Genomic DNA, 19770 nt, shown 5'->3' with positions numbered 1-19770 from the left:
TGTCCGGAATTGTCACATGACCTATCTCCTCTAATAAAAACATAATAACGACTTTTCATGAAAGATTCCGTAGCGGAGCTGAATTATGGCGAAACATCTTTCTAGCATGCTCAATAGAACCAGTGTAATCAAATTGAGAAAGTACAATGCCAAGATTAAGGAATCATTCAAGGTATGATCACATTGCGAACAACAACTCCAATGATGCAGCTACCATTCTGAGACCTTAATCGCTCTAGTAGTAGAGCCAAGCCAAGGGGACAACGTCAAAATCCCATGGCACTTTACGAAGGAGCTAGCAAAGAGTTAGCACCAAACCTTACTTTGATGGCTAACATGAAGAGGTTGTTCGAGGATTGGCATAATAAGACGACAAATCATTTAGCAAGACACACTTTAACATAATGAAGTCGATGATCATCAATGCAATCAACAATGTCATCTCTAGGCCAGGGACATGGGCGCATTTGGTAACCATTTTGTTCCCGGAAACAATTTCTAATCAGAAATGATTCTTTTTTATTATGTTCCCAAGAACAATTTCTGAGTAAAAGAACGCGTTTGATAACTGCACAAAATTTTTTATTTTAGAATAGAAAAAGAACATAAATGCGTTTGATAACTGCATAAAATTTCCATTCCAATTCTTTTTCAATTACCTTTTTAGATGAGTGTAAATTTGATATTGAATTCTCATGGATCACTCATCAATATAATTATCTTCTTATGAATGAAGAAATCATATTATATTTTAGTATGTTTTCAATTTCAAAAGAATTTGAATTTCAAATTCTATTCCATTCTAAAATTCTATCAAATCATAGAAATTCTATTGATTAATTATGTTTATACTAAGTAATAAAAATATTAACTAATCAAATGTTTATTAAATAGTAAATAATAAACTATAGTATAAACTATAAATATAAATAATAAATTAAAATATAAAATTAAATATGTATTCTATATATAGCAAAATTTCAATTCCTACTTCAAATCATTTTTTATTTTTTAAATAATTTTTAATTTTTTCCTTTTTTTTTTTTTTTTCCTTTCTTTCTCCCCTTCTTCTTCTTCTTCTTCAAGGTGGCCGATCATTGGCCTTGGGATGATCGGCGACCGGCCAGACGAGGGCCGACGACCTCACCAAAGCATTGCCGACCCTCGACAAGGCCGTGCCTTATCAGCCAATCCCCACCGGCAGCTAGCCGAGGCTCGGCCGAGCCTTAGCTGGGTGAGTGGCCTCGCCCAGATCTGGCCAGGCTAAGCGGAGCCTCACCCAGCCAAGCGAGGCTCACCGACGGCAACACTTGAAGAACAAGGGAGAGGGAAGAAGAACAAGAAGAAAGAAGAAGAAAAAGAAAAAATAAGTTGACTTGATTCTAGAATTGTTCCCAAGAACAAAAAATCAACTTATTTATTATTCTCAATTCTATTCCAAATCTACTTCATGGAACAAAAAAATAGAAATTTGTTCCCATGAACAAAAATTTTACCAAACGCATTTTTGTTTTAAATCTACTCCCAGGAATAAAAAAACAGAAAAAAGCATTGTTTGGCAAGTTGCTAAACAGACCCTAAGGAACCACTGGGATTTGCTCCAGTGGCCACCCTTCTAACATGGAATGGGGAGGTGAGGGTTTAAATCGCCACCTTCTCAGGGGGATGGGGTGGGGACGCGTAAGTTTCAAGAGAGTAGGAATAGAGTAGGACTTACCAAAAAAATAAAAATAAAAAACAGGCCCTAAGGGTCCACATAATAACTATTCTATTTCTAGTTAGATATATATTTTATATTCCCAAGAACAAATTTGAAATCGAAATACATTTGGTAATGTAATTTTATTTTTCTATTTCTAGAACAAATTTTTAGCTCACAAATAGGTTTGAAATAGAAATGAGAAGTAAAAGTTTTTTATTTTTTCTTTTTAAAACAGAAATAAGAAATAAAAACTCTTTTCATAACTTGCCCCTACAATTAACCACCCGCCCACCCATTGCCTTTCGCTGTCCTCCGCCACCCGTCTAGGAGGGAGAAATTTTGTATTGTAAACAAATGAATTTTTGTTCTGAGAACAAAATTTTTGTGTCATTATTAAGCATGTATTTTTAATCAAAAACTCATTTAGAGAATGGAAACAAAAAAATCTATTTCTGGTTAAAAATTATGTCTATGACCAAAATGATTATTATTCACACCATAAGTCACCCATCCAAACAAACACAATGGTTTCCGGTTATGTTCTCCCAATTCTTAATTGATTGAATAGCAATAAAAAAAATTACAGTAAGTGATCTCACCACTAGTGAAGATTTTATAAAAGCCTAAAAATCCTATTTACCCTGAATTTTGAGAGCAAGAAGGTCCAATCTGTTGACCGATCTACCTTGTACCTGGGGGTAGGAAAGGTCTCAACTTGCAAATCTTAATCAAGTGATTGAATTCATAGTATAACAATTAGGTGACAAAAGAGAGATGGACAGACTAGTATATAGGAAGCCACATCCTAATTGAGTTGGCACTGAATTTTACTCAAACAAAATTCAAAACTCCTAACTTTGTTGTTTTCACGACTAGTCAACCATCAAATAATTGGTCGATTTATTGCCCAATGTGGCAAGATAGAACCAAATGAATTCATGAGACTTTGGTTGTTCCATTTGTCATTATCGAGAGAAAAAAAAAAAAATGTCTTTACTTGGTATGCGAATTTATCTCCTAACTCAATCCATCCGAGACTGATATGAAAAGATAATTCCATTCTTAGTTTTGTAAAATGATACCTAACGTATTGATTGTTGATTAAGCCATAATTCATCAATACGATAATGAATCAATCGATCTGCTCAATTCAAGAGGGTTAGGAACAGATGTCTTACTTCACTCTTAAAGAAAGAATTCACAAATTTGACTTTCATTGAATTGAAACTCAATCTGAGAGAAAGATTCAAAAGCCAAAAATTTTGCCAATTGATTTCAATCGACAACAAGAGTGTTTAAGTGTGAACAACTACTTAAGGATCTATGATATCTTCTGTCTAAAGCCATCACAAAACCGGTCTCCTCAACAAAAAAAACAAAAACAAAAAATGACTATCGGTGAGATATTTCGTTGTGGAGTCAAATTCCGCTGAGACAGCTAGGATTGAAACAAGCGAAGAACTAAGTGAACCCGAAGCTCCGTTTAAGCGGTCGACATGCAGTTAGCTTAGAACAGCCAACAGGTTCATCCATGTCATTTTCCCTTTTTTTCTCAAGAACTCGGGCCACAAAATCGGGTAGAGCCGGGCCTATCAAGCGACGGCCCCATCTTCGTAATCCCGCGGCAGAATCAAAGCGTTGGTCCTGGCCCAGTCGCCCACTGTCTCATCAGGAGACTGTTCGGCATAAACCAAACTTCGAACAGCACAACAACTCTGCAAACCCAATAGCCAAACAAAGGAGAGAGAGAGAGAACTTCAAACTTCAAAGGCCAATTTCGATTGTGCCTCTTGCTTCTAGCGTGTCCCTAAAAAAAGGAGAAATTGTTTCTTTTGATTGAAATATGATTGCCAAAAGAGTGCTTCAAACACAATAAGCATGCGTAATGAAAAGTAGTTATGATCCAATTGAATATTTAAATATATGAACACTTCTTATCGTGTGTAGATTGAATTGAAATATATACAAATAAGATAAATTATGAATCTAAAAATATTTGAACTCGTGACTTTTATTATCTAATATTATATGAAATATTATAGGTGGCGAGCTTTGAATATTCTCCGTTTGATCGGATAAGCGTGCCAATGTGACGAGACAGAGAGCGAGGGTCAAACCATCAGACTCAGCACCACGTAAGCTGGCCCGTGGGGAAAGCTCTAGAGCTTGGTGTCGGGTTTGGCAGGTTATCCCCAAATTCCATTTCCTTTACTTTATTATGTTCAATAGGATAAGCCATCAAATCTTGGAGACAACCCTTCATTGACTCTTTTACCAAAGCTCAGCTTTGATTTATTTCATGAACATTCGAGAAGGCAGTTGATCAATTTGATTACAACCTCATTCCCTGTTTTTGCCCCCCACCACTTCTAGGTGTTATGGTTATGGATTGACATGGCTTACGTGGACATATATTAACGGAATAATTATCAAATTATTCTTAAATTTATGATGTGAATATTAATTCAGTTCTAAATATTTTAATTTTGTTAATAAAATCCTAAATAATTGTACGAGATTTCAATATAATCATTCCAAAAATCGCCAATATGGTACGTCAAAGTGAACAACTCCACTCGAAAAAACATCACGCACATAATAATTAATCATAAAAATTATATTATAATTTTGCATAAAGATTTTAGGATTATACTGGTAAATTTAAAAATTTTGAATTGAATTGATTATCTTCTCTTATATTTACCAAAGTACAATATTTTTTGATAATCAACTCAGACAAAATATGATCGTCTATTTGTGGGAGAGAGATCCCACGAACAAAATCGAAAGACTTAATTGAATTTTCACTAAAATATTTTAGAGGATAGGGCCCATCACATCTAGGGTTGGAATCTAAGATACATCCACGAGTTCCATGGTCAAATGGGTTTATTCGAGTACTTTTTTTACTCATTCTTGGTTGAATTTCAAAAACCAACCGATGAAATGCATTGACTTGAAGGATTTGACGGGGTGAGCTGAGCTCTTGATGCACTCAACCGATAACTTAGCACGTTTATATCGCATTCCTGGAATTTGCCCACCAACATTCTATAAATAGCCATGCCAGTTATCAGCTGGTGAGACGAAACTTCAGCGGACGGTTTATCATGACGGTCACCGGCGCGCCCGTCATCGACAACGGTTGCCTCTCGGTCAGAGGCAAGGTGGTCTTGACCGGAGTCCCGCGGAATGTTGCCTTCAAGCCGGTCGGATCGGGGCCGGGCTTCTTGGGCGCCACGTCAGCAGCCCCCAGCTCCCGCCATGTTTTCAGCCTCGGAGTTCTTGAGTTAGTTCATGTTCCTCAGTGGATAGCATTTCAGTCTCCTTCTGTTTCGTTTGCTCGGAATTGCTGTTGATGTTTCTGCTTTCATGGTTTTCTGGAATGCCTTTTTGTTTATGGGTCTTCTGCAAATGTTGTTCGAATACGATTGATGCCAACGTGTTTTCTTGATCTGAAGTTCCGAACTTTCTGCTTTCTTGATTTGGGGATTCTTGAATTTTCGGTTAAATTAGTTTCTAGATGTTACCACGGAGATTGGTTAGTCGTTCGTAGGATCTAAAGTAACCATATTTGTGTTTCAAGTTCATTTGTTTTGATATGCTTGAATGTCTGGTCAACTCTTCTGGATGGATTTGGTGGAAACACGCATTTTTGGTTCTTGTTCCTAAATGTCCCCAAGAAGATGGATCACGAGAGAACACGAATCAACACATGTCATCTATTTAGTTCTCCCAAGTTGCTGTAGCTTTCGGTTAATCTGCGGACTGTTGCAGGGGATTCAAGTTCCTGTGTCTCTTTAGAGCCAAAATCTGGTGGATGATACCTCGGGTCGGTGAATCAGCTAATGAAATTCCCATTGAAACCGAAATGCTTCTCTTAGAAGCAAGACAGGAATCCGCTTTAGATGGAGTATCGGAGGAACAAAACTCTGAATTGACATTCTACATCTTAGCCCTACCTGTCTTGGATGGTCCATTCCGTACGAGTCTGCAAGGGAATGCCGCAAATGAGCTCCAGTTCTGTGCTGAAAGTGGTAGGAATTAGCTGCTTATGCTTTTTATCAGTTGCCTCTGTTTCTGGCCTCAGCATTTTGATCCAAGACTTGGTTTCTCTTCCTTCTCAATGCTTCAGGCGACATCAATGTCACAACAACTGAAGTACTCGAGGCAGTATTCATCAACTATGGAGATAACCCGTTTGATCTCATCAAAGATTCTATCAAGTATGCTTTGTTTGATCCAACATATTGGTTCTCCCTCTACTTTCTTGCTGGAAATCTTTAACATTGTAATGCACTCGGATACAGGATTCTGGCGAAGCAGAAGGGTACTTTTAGCCACATCGACGACAAAACGGTAAGAGAATTCTTTAATTTCTTTTAACTGCACGACCAAGATAACGGCTCTGCCTGCTGACTTTTTTTTTGACATGATGTCGGTAGATCCCCCCGCACCTTGATTGGTTTGGATGGTGCACATGGGATGCTTTCTACTCTGAAGTCAGTCCCAGAGGAATCAAAGAAGGCCTCCAAAGGTGCAATGCAATTGCCAAGCCACATTTCAGTTCTGAATGTGGAAGAAGTCAAGATTAACTTACTGTTAATGTATTGAAAAGCTGAGCAGCAGTAGCTATTTTTATGCAGTTTCTTGGAGGGAGGCTGTTCGCCAAGATTTGTGATCATCGATGATGGTTGGCAAGACACGACAAATGAATTTTACGAGGATGGAAAACCAATTGTTGAAGGAATGCAGTAAGTTCGCAATTTTCTTCCTCCAGATTGATTTTTGAAACCTTATAATGCCTCTGCTTGATCAAGTCACCCCGATGTTCTCTTCTGCCATCAATGATTATTCAGGTTTGCCACCAGATTGGTTGACATCAAAGAGAATGAAAAATTTAAAATCTCGGTCTCAGAGGATTCATGCACTGATTTGCATGAGCTGATTGATTTCGTCAAACAGAAATACGGACTGAAGTAAGACCATGGAGCCTCAACAATCTGTCATATGTATAATCAGTTGTCATGTTGTCTCTTCGAGATGCACATTTTCTCAAACTTGTCGTGCCTTGAACTCTATGATGTTAATGCGCAGTTATATCTACCTGTGGCATGCGTTGGCTGGTTACTGGGGAGGAGTGCACCCAACATCTGAGAAAATGAAGAAGTACAATCCAAAGTTGGTATACCCAATTCAGTCCCCTGGTAACCTTGGTAACCTTCGAGACATCGCTATGGACAGCTTGGAGAAATATGGAGTTGGAGTAATGGATCCTGAGAAGATATATGACTTCTACAATGACCTCCACAGTTATTTGGCACGCTGTGGTGTTGATGGAGTAAAGGTGGATGTTCAGAATCTCATTGAAACCTTGGGCAACGGGTATGGAGGACGGGTTACATTGACTAGACAATATCAAGAAGCTCTCGAGCAATCTGTAGAGAAAAACTTCAAAGAAAACAACTTAATCTGCTGCATGAGTCACAATACAGATTCTATCTACAGGTACTTCCATTTGCTCATTATCTTTTTGGCTGATGTCCTTATAGAAAGGTCGAAATGCCATTTCATGAGGCTTTACTGCTTGTTGAGGTCAGTTCCAAGAAGAGTGCAGTTGCAAGAGCGTCAGAGGATTTCATGCCACAAGAGCAGACATTACAGACTTTACATGTTGCCTCTGTCGCATATAACAGCCTTCTTCTTGGGGAGGTATTTGTGCCAGATTGGGACATGTTCCATGTAAGGTTCCTTGTATACACAGAATTTCAACTCACTACGTTATGATTTCTCTTATTCGCTAGCCAAGGGCGAGTGCCTCTGGCATTTTGCTGGGGAGCTATACTTCAGAGACAACTTATGCTAAGTCCATTGACTGGTTCTTTTCAGAGCAAGCACAAAACTGCTGAGTTTCATGGCGCAGCAAGAGCACTAGGTGGTTGTGCCGTATATGTCAGGTAGCTATTGTTCATGAATGGATTATGAGTTCAGACAGCATGTGAAACATCCAGGCACACATAAAATAGCAACTCCAATAAGTGGAGGCATTCTTACGATGAAACTTGGGTTGTAACAGTGACAAACCTGCCAACCATGACTTCAACATCCTGAAGAAGCTGGTTTTGCCGGATGGTTCTGTCCTAAGAGCTAGATATGCTGGCCGGCCTACTCGTGACTGTCTCTTTGAAGATCCTGTCATGGATGGGAAAAGGTAAATATGCATTCCATTGTGCATTGCCCTAGAGATTCAAAAAATAATTCCTGTGAATTAGTCTTTCATTGACCATGCTTTGATCTTCTGCAGTTTGCTCAAGATATGGAACGTGAACAAGTTAACAGGCGTAATCGGTGTATTTAATTGCCAAGGAGCAGGAAGTTGGCCTTTGAAACAGGATTTACAAGAGAAGTCATTATCACCGCCCGCTGAGCTTCCTCCCATCTCAGGGCGCATCAGTCCTGCCAACATTGAATTTCTTGAAGAAATTGCAGGTGAAAACTGGGATGGAGACTGTGCAGTGTATGCATTCAACAAAGGTGAACTTCAGATTCGTTTGCTTCTTCCACCAGACATGACTATATGTTGCATAAGCTTCAATTCTCAGAGTCTGAAATGTTCTTGTCACAGGATCCCTGTCCAGACTGTCAAAGAGAGGAAATCTTGAAGTTACCTTGAAGACTCCGGAGTGTGAAATATACACAATATCACCAATAAGGGTCTCTCCTTTTATCACTTTTTCATGATCATTCCATTGTTATGGATTTCCTTTTCCTCTTTTGTTTATTATCCTCATAGCAAATTGTTCTTAACAGATTTTCCTCGAGAATATTCACTTTGCTCCAATAGGCTTGCTGGACATGTACAACTCTGGAGGAGCAGTGCAATCTATAAAATGCACCACCATTTCAGAGGGCATAATTATTGTAGAAGGTCGAGGATGCGGCCGATTCGGATTCTATACAACCTCGAAGCCGAAGTGCTGTAAAGTAGACACCAAGGAAGTGGAATTCACTTACAATGCTGAAGATAACATGTTGACAATAGATCTTCCAGAACAATGTCAACTGAGGGATATTGAAATTGTTTACTGAGGATAAGATGCGTTTTCATTGAACAATGAAAATAAAAAATTTATTACAGTGATGTTGCGGATTTGAGTCTCTTTTTTTGTTTTGACTTTCTCTGTACCGATCTGATTACGCTGCAGCACACCTTGCAGTGCTGCATGACGATCTTAAGTTCCAGCAACGCTTATCCTGCTTTTCAGGCAGTCAATACTCTTTGGAATCAGCCAGCTTGACTAGTTTCTAGAGATCCTTCAGGATGTATGACTAGGCATTGTCGCGTCCTAGCTTCTTTTCAAGGTGGCATGCTAGGTTTCAAGTGAGACGCGCACTTGATATTCTCTCGGTGATGTTCATGGAATAATCAGGCTTGCCTTTGTTTTGAAAGAAAAGAAGGCCTCCAGGACTAATTCTGCATACTGTATCATAACCTGCATAAATAACGGCATGTTTCCTCGACTCTTTCAAGAAGAGAAAGAAGTAAAACCTGGTTTTGCTGAATAAAATCGCGTACTTGCGCTCGAGGCAGGTGTGTTGCAAGATTGAAACTGTTGGGTCGACTTTCCTAAGGATCAGAATTTTCATGTATATTATCCACAGACTGCATACTTATAAAGGCATCCCCGTAGTACTCCTTCGTCCTGCTTGTGCTGATCTACTTGTAAGTCCTTCAATTTCAACTTCAACTGTCCAACTTTACTGCATACAAGGTAACCAGTTATGGCACCAAAATGGTCTGGGAGACATTTTCAGGCACACAGAAAAGAGGGAAATGCTTCTATGATTGGTTACGCATTCAGATATCGATATGTAGTTATGGCACAAAAATGAGTCCGAGTCATGGAAAAGCGAAACGACAAAGGTATGTCACGCCTTATAATCTATTGGAAAATTTTATGTGTTTCAAGAATAGTTGCAAGAAAAGGAAGCGACTTATCTCTGAATTTGGAATACCGTAGATTCCCCCAAATTATAAATACCTTGGACCATGAAGTTCGCATTCTTGGGAATTTCATTTGGCGGGAAATTTCATAATAAAGAAAAATACTTTTTGGGAAGTTATTGATCGAAATATTTTCTAGTGTTTGATTTCAAATGAAAATGTGATTTCAAACTCACAACTTTATCTTAAGCCAAAAAAAATTAAATTAAATTCTTTTTTTTCTTTCTTTTTTCTTTTTCTTTTCTTTTTGTTTTTCTTTTTCCTTCTCTCCCCACCTGCAGGCCTTGGTGGCAGCCACAAGTGAGCTTAGCCTTATTGGAGTCGGGCTAGGAGCAACCTTGTCGGCTTAGACCGAGCCCAATCTCACTTGGATCTAGCGAGCTCCGAGCTCGCTAGCCTCGGCCGAGCCTAAGCTTGCATGGATCTAGCAAGTCCTAAGCTCACCAACATTGGCAAAGCTCGAGCTCGCCTAAATCAAGATCAATCAAGCTTCTTGCTCGCTAGCCCGCATCATGGCCAGTCATTAAGCTACCAACCGACATCAAGGCACATAGTTGGCGATGGCACATGGCCATGGAGGAAGAAGGGGAAAGGAAAAGGGGAAAAAAATAAAATAAAAATCAAACAAAATAATAAAAAAATTCAATTTTTTAAAAAAAATACTTTTATAAGAATAAAAGTTTCATTAACCAAAGACCCAAGCTCGAGCGCCAAGAACTCACATATGGTCTTTATGGAGTTGAGTCTAAGTATTGGGACCAAAGCTCGAGCATCTGAGACTCAAGCACGGTCTTTATGGACTTGAGTTCAAATACCGAAATCCAGTACAAGCACCCTTTTGAGCTCAGCCTTTATTGACCCAAATGTGGGTGTCGAGAGCCCAAGCCCGACCACTAGGATCTCAACCCAGCTTCAATGGACTCGATGGATCCTAAACTTGGGCCAAGCCACCAAAACCTGATCCTAAATCTCGGGACTAAAGAGAGATTAAAAAATGAAAATTTTTTTGAATTTATATAGTTTAAAAGAGTGCGTAATAGTCACTCGAAGCTCTTGCGCCGAAGATGAACGGGGCCAATACTAATCATATTTTTCAGAAATGATACATCGGAAAAAAAAAAAAAATCTAATTCTTTTAAAAAGGAAATCATTTTTTTTTAATTTAAATTTTGGTAAGAAAACTAAATACTAAAAAATACAGAACGGGCCTTGGGGGAGAAAATATGTGGAAGCCGGTGATGGTCTAGGGATATCACATTTTTTTTCCCTATCGGACTTTCCCCCATCTATAATTCCTATGGTGCCTGTTTAACCCATCCTTCTCCCTCTCTCCTTCCTCTCCTTCCCCCTTCCTCTTCTTCTCTTATCCTCACTCTGTCACTCCCCAAAGCTCTCTCCTTCCCCAAGAAAATGTCCTCTGCAACAGCACCCGTCTTCAAGCCCCTGTCCATCACCGACTCATGCCCGCCTTCCCTCTTCGCCTCCCCTTCATCCGAGTCCTCCCACCCGTACCTTTCGATCCCTCCCAGACCCCTCAAGATCCACCTTTCTTGCTCCGCTTCCTCTTCTTCTTGTTTCGCTCAGTCCGCGCTCGCCCCTCATCCCCTGAGGAAGACCCATCATCCGAATTTCGTCGCCTTCGTCGCCCAGACCTCGGACTGGGCCCAGCAGGACGAGGACAACACGGTCACCACCACCCTTGATCAGGAGCAAGAACAAGAACAGGTACAAGAAAAGGAACAAGAAGAGGGCGGTGAGTCCGAGTGGGGGAATCAAGAAACGGAAGCCCGGGTCTCGGATTGGGAAGGCGGGGGCGAGAGCAATGAGGATGGGGCTGTTGAGGAGGGAGAGGGAGAAGGAGAAGGGGAAGGAGAAACCTTTGTGGAACCGCCTGAGGACGCGAAACTCTTCGTTGGGAATTTGCCTTACGACGTTGACAGCCAGAAGTTGGCCATGCTCTTTGAGCAGGCTGGAACTGTGGAGATAGCAGAGGTGAACCCCGATTTCGACTTCCACTGTCTTTGCACATTTTGTGTACGGATATAATCGATGGGAAAGGTTGTTTGGTTGTCGGTTCTTGGAGGGTAATGCGATGTGTTTTTAACTTTTGTAATCGCAGGTTATCTATAACAGAGAGACCGACCAAAGTCGGGGATTCGGCTTCGTGACCATGAGCACGGTCGAGGAGGCCGAAAAGGCTGTTGATATATTCCACCAATATGTGAGTTTAATTCCTTCGAGTGTATCGTGAGGAATAATGTTCTTGTTTCTTGGAATTCTGCTGATTGCTGTTTATGCAAGATAGTGTATAGAGCTCAAGTAGTGTGGGGACTGTCAAGGATTTCTATTAGTAGGTCATTTAGCTCCTTTCGGTACTGTGTGGGGTGTTCTCGATTTGGTTTTAGATCCAGTAGTTGAGTCTGATCTTTGAATGCATATATCCAACTTATAAGTAGAGAACTGAGCTAGAATGCTGGAATATCCTGATATGTCTACCTTGCTTGGAAGCTTGATATTGTTTATGTCTGTATTTGAAGTGTGTCCCTTTCCTTGAGCTGTCTGACATTATAAATCTTATATTTCTTTCTGCATGGTTTTACTGACCAATTGTCAAGACAGTTTTTCCCCTTTTTCAGTGTGGTCTGGTCATTTAGATGTCACAGTCCCATGAGATAACAGCTGTGTGCTCAATGATCGAGGATTTATTTCTGTAAACTAAGCATAGACAAAAGGATGAAAAGAAAAAAGAAAAAAGCATATAAAAAGGAGTGAATGTGGTTTTGTCTAGGGAAACTTTTGTATGCATGGATAGTTTAGCATCTTCCAGTTACTTGGAAAAACCAGTCACTGCTCATCAAGTGTATCTCTCTACTTGTTTGCTAATGTGCTGTTTCTATGTTGCTGGCCTAATCTGTTCTGATAAAGGTTTTGAATCATAACTTCTCCGTCACAGTCACATAGGTGCAGGCCAAGCTTTGATGATGCGTCAGTAAAACTATTATGTACCTCCTTCTATTGAATTACAAGAAAGAAATACCACATAGGTAATTTTTACAGAGGAGTTGCATATGGATCTGCAAATGCACACCAGTTGGATTCATGTAACACTAGAAAGGATTCCCATTACTTAGTTGGAAAAATATGTGGCCATGAAATAGGAATTGACTGGAACAAAATTAGAGTCATGGAAACACCTCTTTCTTCATCATGTGGACCTTACTTCCATGGACAGTAAGTTCAAGTCCAAACTAGCATTTAGAATCCTCATAAGGTCAAGTGTTGCGTTCAGTTGACTCCTATCATTGACACTCTCGATACCCTGATCTGCTGACTTTATTCTTAACTTACCAAAAAATCTTGGTTTCAGAAAAAAAAAAATGCTGAAAGCAATACTGAGGCCAGGATAGATTCTATCTGACAATTGGAAATTAGTCAACCTCCCAATTGCTGACATTTAGCTTGATGACTCAGTGAAATTATCTGAGAATACTATCATTTACCTAACTAACAAGTGAGAAACATCTTGGTTTCAGAACAAAATGCTGAAAGCAACACTGAGGCCTGGTTAGATTATATCTGATAATTGGAAATTAGTCAACCTCCAATTGCTGAAATTCAGCTTGATGACTCAGTGACATTGTCTGAGAATACTATCCTTTGCTTAACTAACAAATGTAAATCATCTTGGCTTCAGAACAAAATGCTGAAAGCAATACTGAGGCCAGGATAGATGCTATCTGACTATTTTGAAAATTAGTCAACCTCCTATTGCTGATAATACTATCCTTTACTTATTATAATTGCTGATGCCTTGGCTTTTAACTATTTCTCTCTGTGTGAAGGCTTTGCTTATCTGATTTCATTGAAGTTTTGATGGCTACTAAATTAATTTCGAACATTGATAAGGTGCCTAGTTAGAATCTTTCTGAAATTGCTTTAATTAGTCTCATGTACAAAAATTACTGCAGTCTGTACTCAAGCATGTTTTGATTCCTCTGATTCTATGACATTCCTGTCAATGATTCTATTGCTGTTGAAAAAATGACAGCTTTCTAAAGTGGTGTTGCATTTTGCAATCATTTTAAACAGGACATGAGTGGAAGATTCTTGACAGTGAATAAGGCTGCTCCAAGAGGATCAAGGCCAGAGAGACCCGTTCGCACATTTGAGGCTTCTTTCAGGATCTATGTTGGTAACCTTCCCTGGGATGTGGATAATGGTCGCTTGGAGCAGGTTTTCAGCGAGCATGGGAAAGTGGTCAATGCCCGGGTAGTTTATGACAGGGAGACTGGCCGTTCACGAGGTTTCGGTTTTGTGACAATGGCATCGGAGACTGAAATGAATGATGCCATTGCTGCGCTTGATGGACAGGTACTGATCTTTCTTTGTCTATTCCTGGTTCAACCAATTACTATGACATGGTCCTCTACACAGGGCGAAAATCCGATGATTTCTTAATCTAAAATAAAGTTGAAAACCCTGTGCGCTTTCATTCCCTTTTCAATTTTGTGTTAAATCATTTTTATTATGCTTATACATGCGTTAAACAATCAGCAAAGATAAGATGTTGGTTTGTACTGTTTCTGTTTCATTAGATTGAAACTTATGCAGGTTTCTTTGCTATATCAGAGTAGGATGGAAAGGATTAACGCTCAAGAATTACGTTAGAACAAATATTTTACTTGATATACTTCTGACAGTGCTTTTGTTACACCCGATATTTGGAATTCCATAGAAGAAGATTAGGTTGTTTCTTCATCCTACTTAAGTCATATAGGAGAAATTGCTGATGATGATTCTTTTGGTGTCGTGGCGTTGCAGAGCTTGGAAGGAAGGGCAATAAGGGTGAACGTGGCTGAGGAAAGATCGAGGCGCAGCGCCTTTTAAGTTAAATTTTGATAACGCGGATTTGATTACTTTAGGTTTATTCATCATGTCATTCATAAGTTCACGCTTGTTCCAGTGATCCTATTGTAACTTGTTCCAGTGATCCTATTGTAAGCTTTCTTAAATGACGGACATATTCTTTTCTTGCCAAGGTCTATTTCTCTTATTTTGGTGAGCTGCGACAGTGGAAAGAATACTATTTACTCACAGCATGAATGAATGATAGGCAAAAGACGCAAATTATCATTGCCTTGGAGCTTCGATTGATAGACACGATTTGCAAGTGATCAGATATCACTGCCGAGTCAACTAATTGCAGGAGGGCTTACAAATATCTACTGCTTTGGAGTTTAAATCTTTGACATCCAGGGAGTGAATACGCTCTCTGAACATACAACGGACGAGCTCTGATTATGCATGAAAGAATCATGATCTCTAAAACTTATGGACTAATATCTGTCTGGGGACATTCCACGGTTCATGCGGTATCATTAACTTTAATCTGATAAGCAACGCTAGTCGAGATGTAGAATTCATATGAACCTTACAATTTTTGAAGTGGAATGGATTGTCTAGGTATTCCAAACATCATTACCATATGCTTCATAAATTCTTGCAGTTCATAACAAACTTACAGAGGATAGCTTACACGAGTTATTTGCCTACTCTCTACTTGGTGTCTCTTCCGTCTTCTTTAGCTTAGCCTGTACACATTAGTGGTAAAGAGAAAATGCAACTGTATGGGACCGGACACAACATATAACTCCACACGTGCAGACCGACTAAATTTTCTGAGAAGTATCCAACCTTAGAACCCCCTTAGCTGTGCATCTCGACTGGTGAGAGGGACGTAACGCACAGACGTCTCGTCGTGAACACTGATGGAACCATCAGAGTTCTTATCCACCACTTTCAGATCCTGAAATACATTCCCAACTGGAATCACCATTCTCCCACCTGGCTTCAGCTGGTCCACTAGTGCTTTGGGTATCTCTGGGGCGGCAGCTCCCACATGGATCGCATCGTAGGGTGCATGCTCAGGCCATCCTAGTCTCCCATCTATTAACAGATTGACATCACATGACACATATCGTGCAATGAGCCTTCAAGTAATTGTCACAAAAATAGCAGATTTCCAAGTCAAATCGATCGAGGTTTCTTAATGAATCGCTAAAAGGGAAAATCAATGAGCAAGACAATAACATGCATTTGAGATTTTTCCTCCCATGGAATTCCTAATGAAAAGCAGGTTTGTTGTATAGCATATTCATTAAAAAAAAATTGTATCCCTTATACTTTAGTATAAATTCAGGGGACACTGAAGTCAATCTTTTTCAAGATGGTCTACCTCCTTTTGTGTTAGGATTTTCGAATGGGTTCATAGGAGAAGAATCAACATGTTTTCTTTCAAGCAAACAAAGGGCAGGGAAGGGTCCTATGTCAGTCAAGGAAAACTAATGGTGGCATAAAACCAAAGGCTGAATTCTCAAGTACAACAGTAACGGTTTTTTCTCCCTGAGGCAAAACATACATTAGTCCAGCATAGGTAAGGCAACAATTGACAACCATACCACCCACATGAAGTGACAGGGCTCCTTCTTTTAGCAAGGGAGCTGCGGCACTTCTCTGAACATTCTTCACTGAATCAGCGACTAACTCAGAAATATGTTCAACACCTACTGCACGACCTTGCAGGCCAACCATCATGGCAAAGCATGCTGTTAAATAACCTGTGCCTGGAAGATCAAATTCAAGCATTGTGGCAGTTAGCTTAAGAATGATCATGCGAAAACATGTATATCAACCTAAATCTGCATTCTCATTGCATTAATTCATGTCCAGAGCTAACACTGCTAACTTAAAGAGGGGCACTAAGAAACCAAAACATTCTAAGCAGAAAAAGGGGGAGGAAAAAACAAAATAGATTGTCATAAGAACCTGATCCAATGTCTAATGCACGCATGCCAGGTTGCAAGTTTTTCTCCAGTAACTCGAGGCATGTCGCGTGCATATGAGGTGCGGAAATAGTAGCATTATGACCAATAGGCATGGGGCTATCGACATAAGCAGGGGCACCCTCTGGGACAAACAGACCCCTGTCAAGTTTCTCCATCACTTCAGCCACTTTCTTGGACCTGATAACTCCATAATTCTGTAATTGCTCCACCAATCCTTTGTTACTACTGATGCCCCTTCCAGTCCAATATCGCTGTCATAACCAATGCATTAGGATGATACCAGCTCAAGCATAATCAGGAACGTCATTCGGAATCATAAGGAAAGAGATCAAATGTACAAACAAAAACCAAGTATATCATCAGAAACCGAGTGAAAGCTGAAAGTCGGCAAAAGCACCTCACCCAGGCCCTTCTGGTCCCTAGAAATGGAATCTCACACACCACTTTCTACCGCAAACCAGTCAGGAGAAAAGACCTTACTACATCATCAAGCCATCACCTTTTGAAGCTGTGACAAGGCCACGGGCTAAATTTCCGATAACAGAGGCCCCCACGGCACGCGCAACGACATTGGACATCATCGTCAAACGACAAGGCGCAGCGTGCCGCAGCGATAACTAATATAATTACAAATTGTATACTACAGTATCCCCAGCAAAAATGGCATGCCGTCGCCTGGAGAAAAACACGCAATCATCGCAAATGCAACCGCGCATTGAACAAAGCACGATGCTCGACACACAAAGAAAGAAAGAACTAAGCATCACATTCATCAAAGACCCCAACCGAGCCAAGGCGTCAGCAAACACAAAACCTGAACTCGCCACCGCCATATATATACACAAAACCGGAAAGTGAGACGAAACAAGCTCCGGCCTGGATGAGATTAAAACCAGCGTCAAACGGCAATCGCACTGACGACCACAATCACTACCGGCACCAACGCAGACGCCTCGAATTCCCACACGATTTCCGAAGGGGAAAACGCGCACGCGCACGCGCACGCACGAGCGCGAGCTTCGACTCGGCGGGGGAGGCGAGCTCACCTCCATCTGCGAGAAGAGAGAGTTCCCGCCGAAGAGATGATGAGAGGAGGAGGAGGAGGAGGAGGAGGAAGGCCGGCGGGAGAGCGCGAGCGGGGCGACCGGCGGCGGCGGCGACGGCGGGAGGCGGCGGCGGCGGACCGAGCGAGTCCGGGCTTCGACGGCGGCGACGGCGGCGGCGAGGAGCTTCAGAGGAGACGGCGCACGGTGGCGAGAACCGCAGGCCAGTGGTGTCGCCACGGGAGGAGGCGGCATGCCGTTACTTTCTGTTTCAATCTTCTCTTCTCTCTCTCTCGCTCGTTCTCCCACCTTCTACGCTTCGGGGACACGTCATCGGTCTCCGCTGTCGCCACGTGGGCCCGGGAATCCAGCATATCCCTTGGTGCTCGGGTCATGGGCCTCCGGGCCGACCGACTGGAAGCCACCTTCCTGGGCCGGAAGAGGTTGTCGGTTGGGCCGGCTGTGACGGCCCGATTTTCACATGGGCTCGGTTCCCAGTGCTCCCGACACGTGCCATGACTTTGAAATCTTTGCGAATTTTTCTTCTTTTCTTCTTATCTTTGCTGATTAACATGAGACTTTCCTGAGAAAAAAACATGAGGCTTCAATCTTTTTTTTTTTTTTGGGTCGGGGCTAATTCTGCACGCCCCTTTCGACTTTTAATGCAACATCCTTTTCCTTTTTCGTGGAATTGACCGAAATACCTTAAATCGATGATTCGAATGTGGTTAATTGATAACTGTGATTATTCCTTTTTAATCACTTGTTATTCCTTCCTTTCTGTCGGTTACACATGATTGGAGATTACATTTTGAGCTTTTTTTATAACGAGAACTCAACTGTGCAACTGTAGCTATGTTTCAAGATTATATAAGATTTGATGACTTTAACTGTAGTGCTACTATTCAGTGTCTGTTATAAAAAAGACAATTTTCATCTAGCACGGGTTGTTTCACTAGGAATCTTAATTTGCTTGAAGAATTCTATTGATAGAAAATCATACATTTTAGGCTCCGTTTATTTCACGAAAAATTCTAGATAATGTTTTTCAAGAAATCATTTTTAGGAACATTGCAATATTTTTTTATGTTTTGTTAAAATTTGAAAAGGAATCGAAATATATTTTTCTTTGTTTGGTGAAGAAAATCACCGATTTTTCTGACACTACTCAAGAGCTAATGACATGCATACTTACACCAAGATCCTAGTCCAGCCTCAATAGACTCCAACCCGAGCAAGGCCACCTTGGTCCTAAGCAAAAGAGCAAGCACTAATCTCATGTCCATAGAAGTCAAGACCAAGAATAGAACTAGTGCCTATGCATGACTTCTTGACACCCCCACCCAAGTCCATAAATGTGATCCTGAGGCCCCGATGCCCGTGCTCGAATCCTCGACATTTGGGCCCAAGTTCACAAAGGTGAGTGTAGGACTCCAATGACCAACTGCTTGAAGGTCTTCACACTCAAGCCTTGGTCCGTGAGCTAGAGGCTAGTGCCTATGCCTAGATCCATGACGACCAAACTCGACTCCTAAACTACCAAGCTTAGGTCCATCAAGGCTGAGCCCGAGTCTCAACAAACAAGGTCCCTGACTTAGCCTCAATGGACTTGGGCATGAGCACTAAGGTTCCATGCCTTAGCCTTAATGGACTCAAGCTTCACATTGGGAATCTAAGCATGGGTGCAATGTTTTGGGCTAGGCTTCGATGGACTTGGGCCTGGCCTATGCGGATTCGATCCGAGCACTAGAAATGGAAGAAGGGCACTATGGTCCAAGGTTTATCAAGGTCCGACCTCTAGACTCAGGGTTGGGCACCAAGGGACCTTAGGCACAAGCATCTATATCCTAAGCCTCAGCTTCAATGGACTCATGCTCGAGCACAAGCAAGGGGATCCTAGGCTCGATTTTTGTGGACCTAGCCCTAGTGCCAGAGCATCAAGGCCTCATGCTCAACCTTGATGGACTCGAATTTGAGCAAGGACACTAGGACCCAAGTCTAGGTGACTAGGACTCAATCCTAGGCGTAGGTTCTGAGCACAAGCATAGGTCATGGACTCAGCCTTAATGGACCCAAGTGCAAGGACTTGATCCCGGATGTCGAGGCCCCTTGAATTAGTTTGAAGGATTCCCATGTCTAAGTATAGAGTTTTTTTATTTAAATTCCAATACCTAG

The 19770-nt window shown here is 41.1% G+C and overlaps 3 protein-coding genes across 4 annotated transcripts; 2 read left to right on the top strand and 1 right to left on the bottom strand.

Annotated features, from left to right (window-relative positions):
* Positions 1-4624: 4624 nt before the first annotated feature.
* Positions 4625-8861, top strand: LOC104417362 (probable galactinol--sucrose galactosyltransferase 2). Its single transcript, XM_010028660.3, has 14 exons — positions 4625-4991; positions 5480-5739; positions 5838-5928; positions 6013-6061; positions 6148-6239; positions 6349-6456; positions 6562-6681; positions 6800-7210; positions 7303-7444; positions 7592-7659; positions 7779-7913; positions 8007-8236; positions 8328-8416; positions 8513-8861. The coding sequence occupies exons 1-14, from the start codon at positions 4813-4815 to the stop codon at positions 8789-8791; spliced, it is 2253 nt and encodes a 750-aa protein (XP_010026962.2). The 5' UTR covers positions 4625-4812; the 3' UTR covers positions 8792-8861.
* Positions 8862-11029: 2168 nt separating this feature from the next.
* Positions 11030-14801, top strand: LOC104417355 (28 kDa ribonucleoprotein, chloroplastic). Its single transcript, XM_010028652.3, has 4 exons — positions 11030-11699; positions 11827-11928; positions 13797-14078; positions 14529-14801. The coding sequence occupies exons 1-4, from the start codon at positions 11118-11120 to the stop codon at positions 14592-14594; spliced, it is 1032 nt and encodes a 343-aa protein (XP_010026954.2). The 5' UTR covers positions 11030-11117; the 3' UTR covers positions 14595-14801.
* A 325-nt stretch (positions 14802-15126) lies between these two features.
* On the bottom strand, positions 15127-17884 carry LOC104417344 (protein-L-isoaspartate O-methyltransferase 1). Of its 2 annotated transcripts, none has more exons than XM_010028643.3 (4): positions 17599-17884; positions 16533-16803; positions 16166-16330; positions 15127-15653 (listed from the first exon to the last, which is right to left on the bottom strand). In XM_010028643.3, the coding sequence occupies exons 1-4, from the start codon at positions 17848-17850 to the stop codon at positions 15403-15405; spliced, it is 939 nt and encodes a 312-aa protein (XP_010026945.2). In that variant the 5' UTR covers positions 17851-17884; the 3' UTR covers positions 15127-15402. The 2 variants fall into 2 exon arrangements, with proteins under 2 accessions (XP_010026945.2, XP_039163348.1); XM_039307414.1 differs by lacking the exon at positions 17599-17884 and adding an exon at positions 16895-17582.
* Positions 17885-19770: the final 1886 nt, after the last annotated feature.

Source organism: Eucalyptus grandis, chromosome 2, assembly GCF_016545825.1.
Source record: "Eucalyptus grandis isolate ANBG69807.140 chromosome 2, ASM1654582v1, whole genome shotgun sequence".
In the NCBI taxonomy this organism is placed as follows: Eukaryota; Viridiplantae; Streptophyta; class Magnoliopsida; order Myrtales; family Myrtaceae; genus Eucalyptus; species Eucalyptus grandis.
This window is presented reverse-complemented; position numbering and strand designations above follow the sequence as displayed.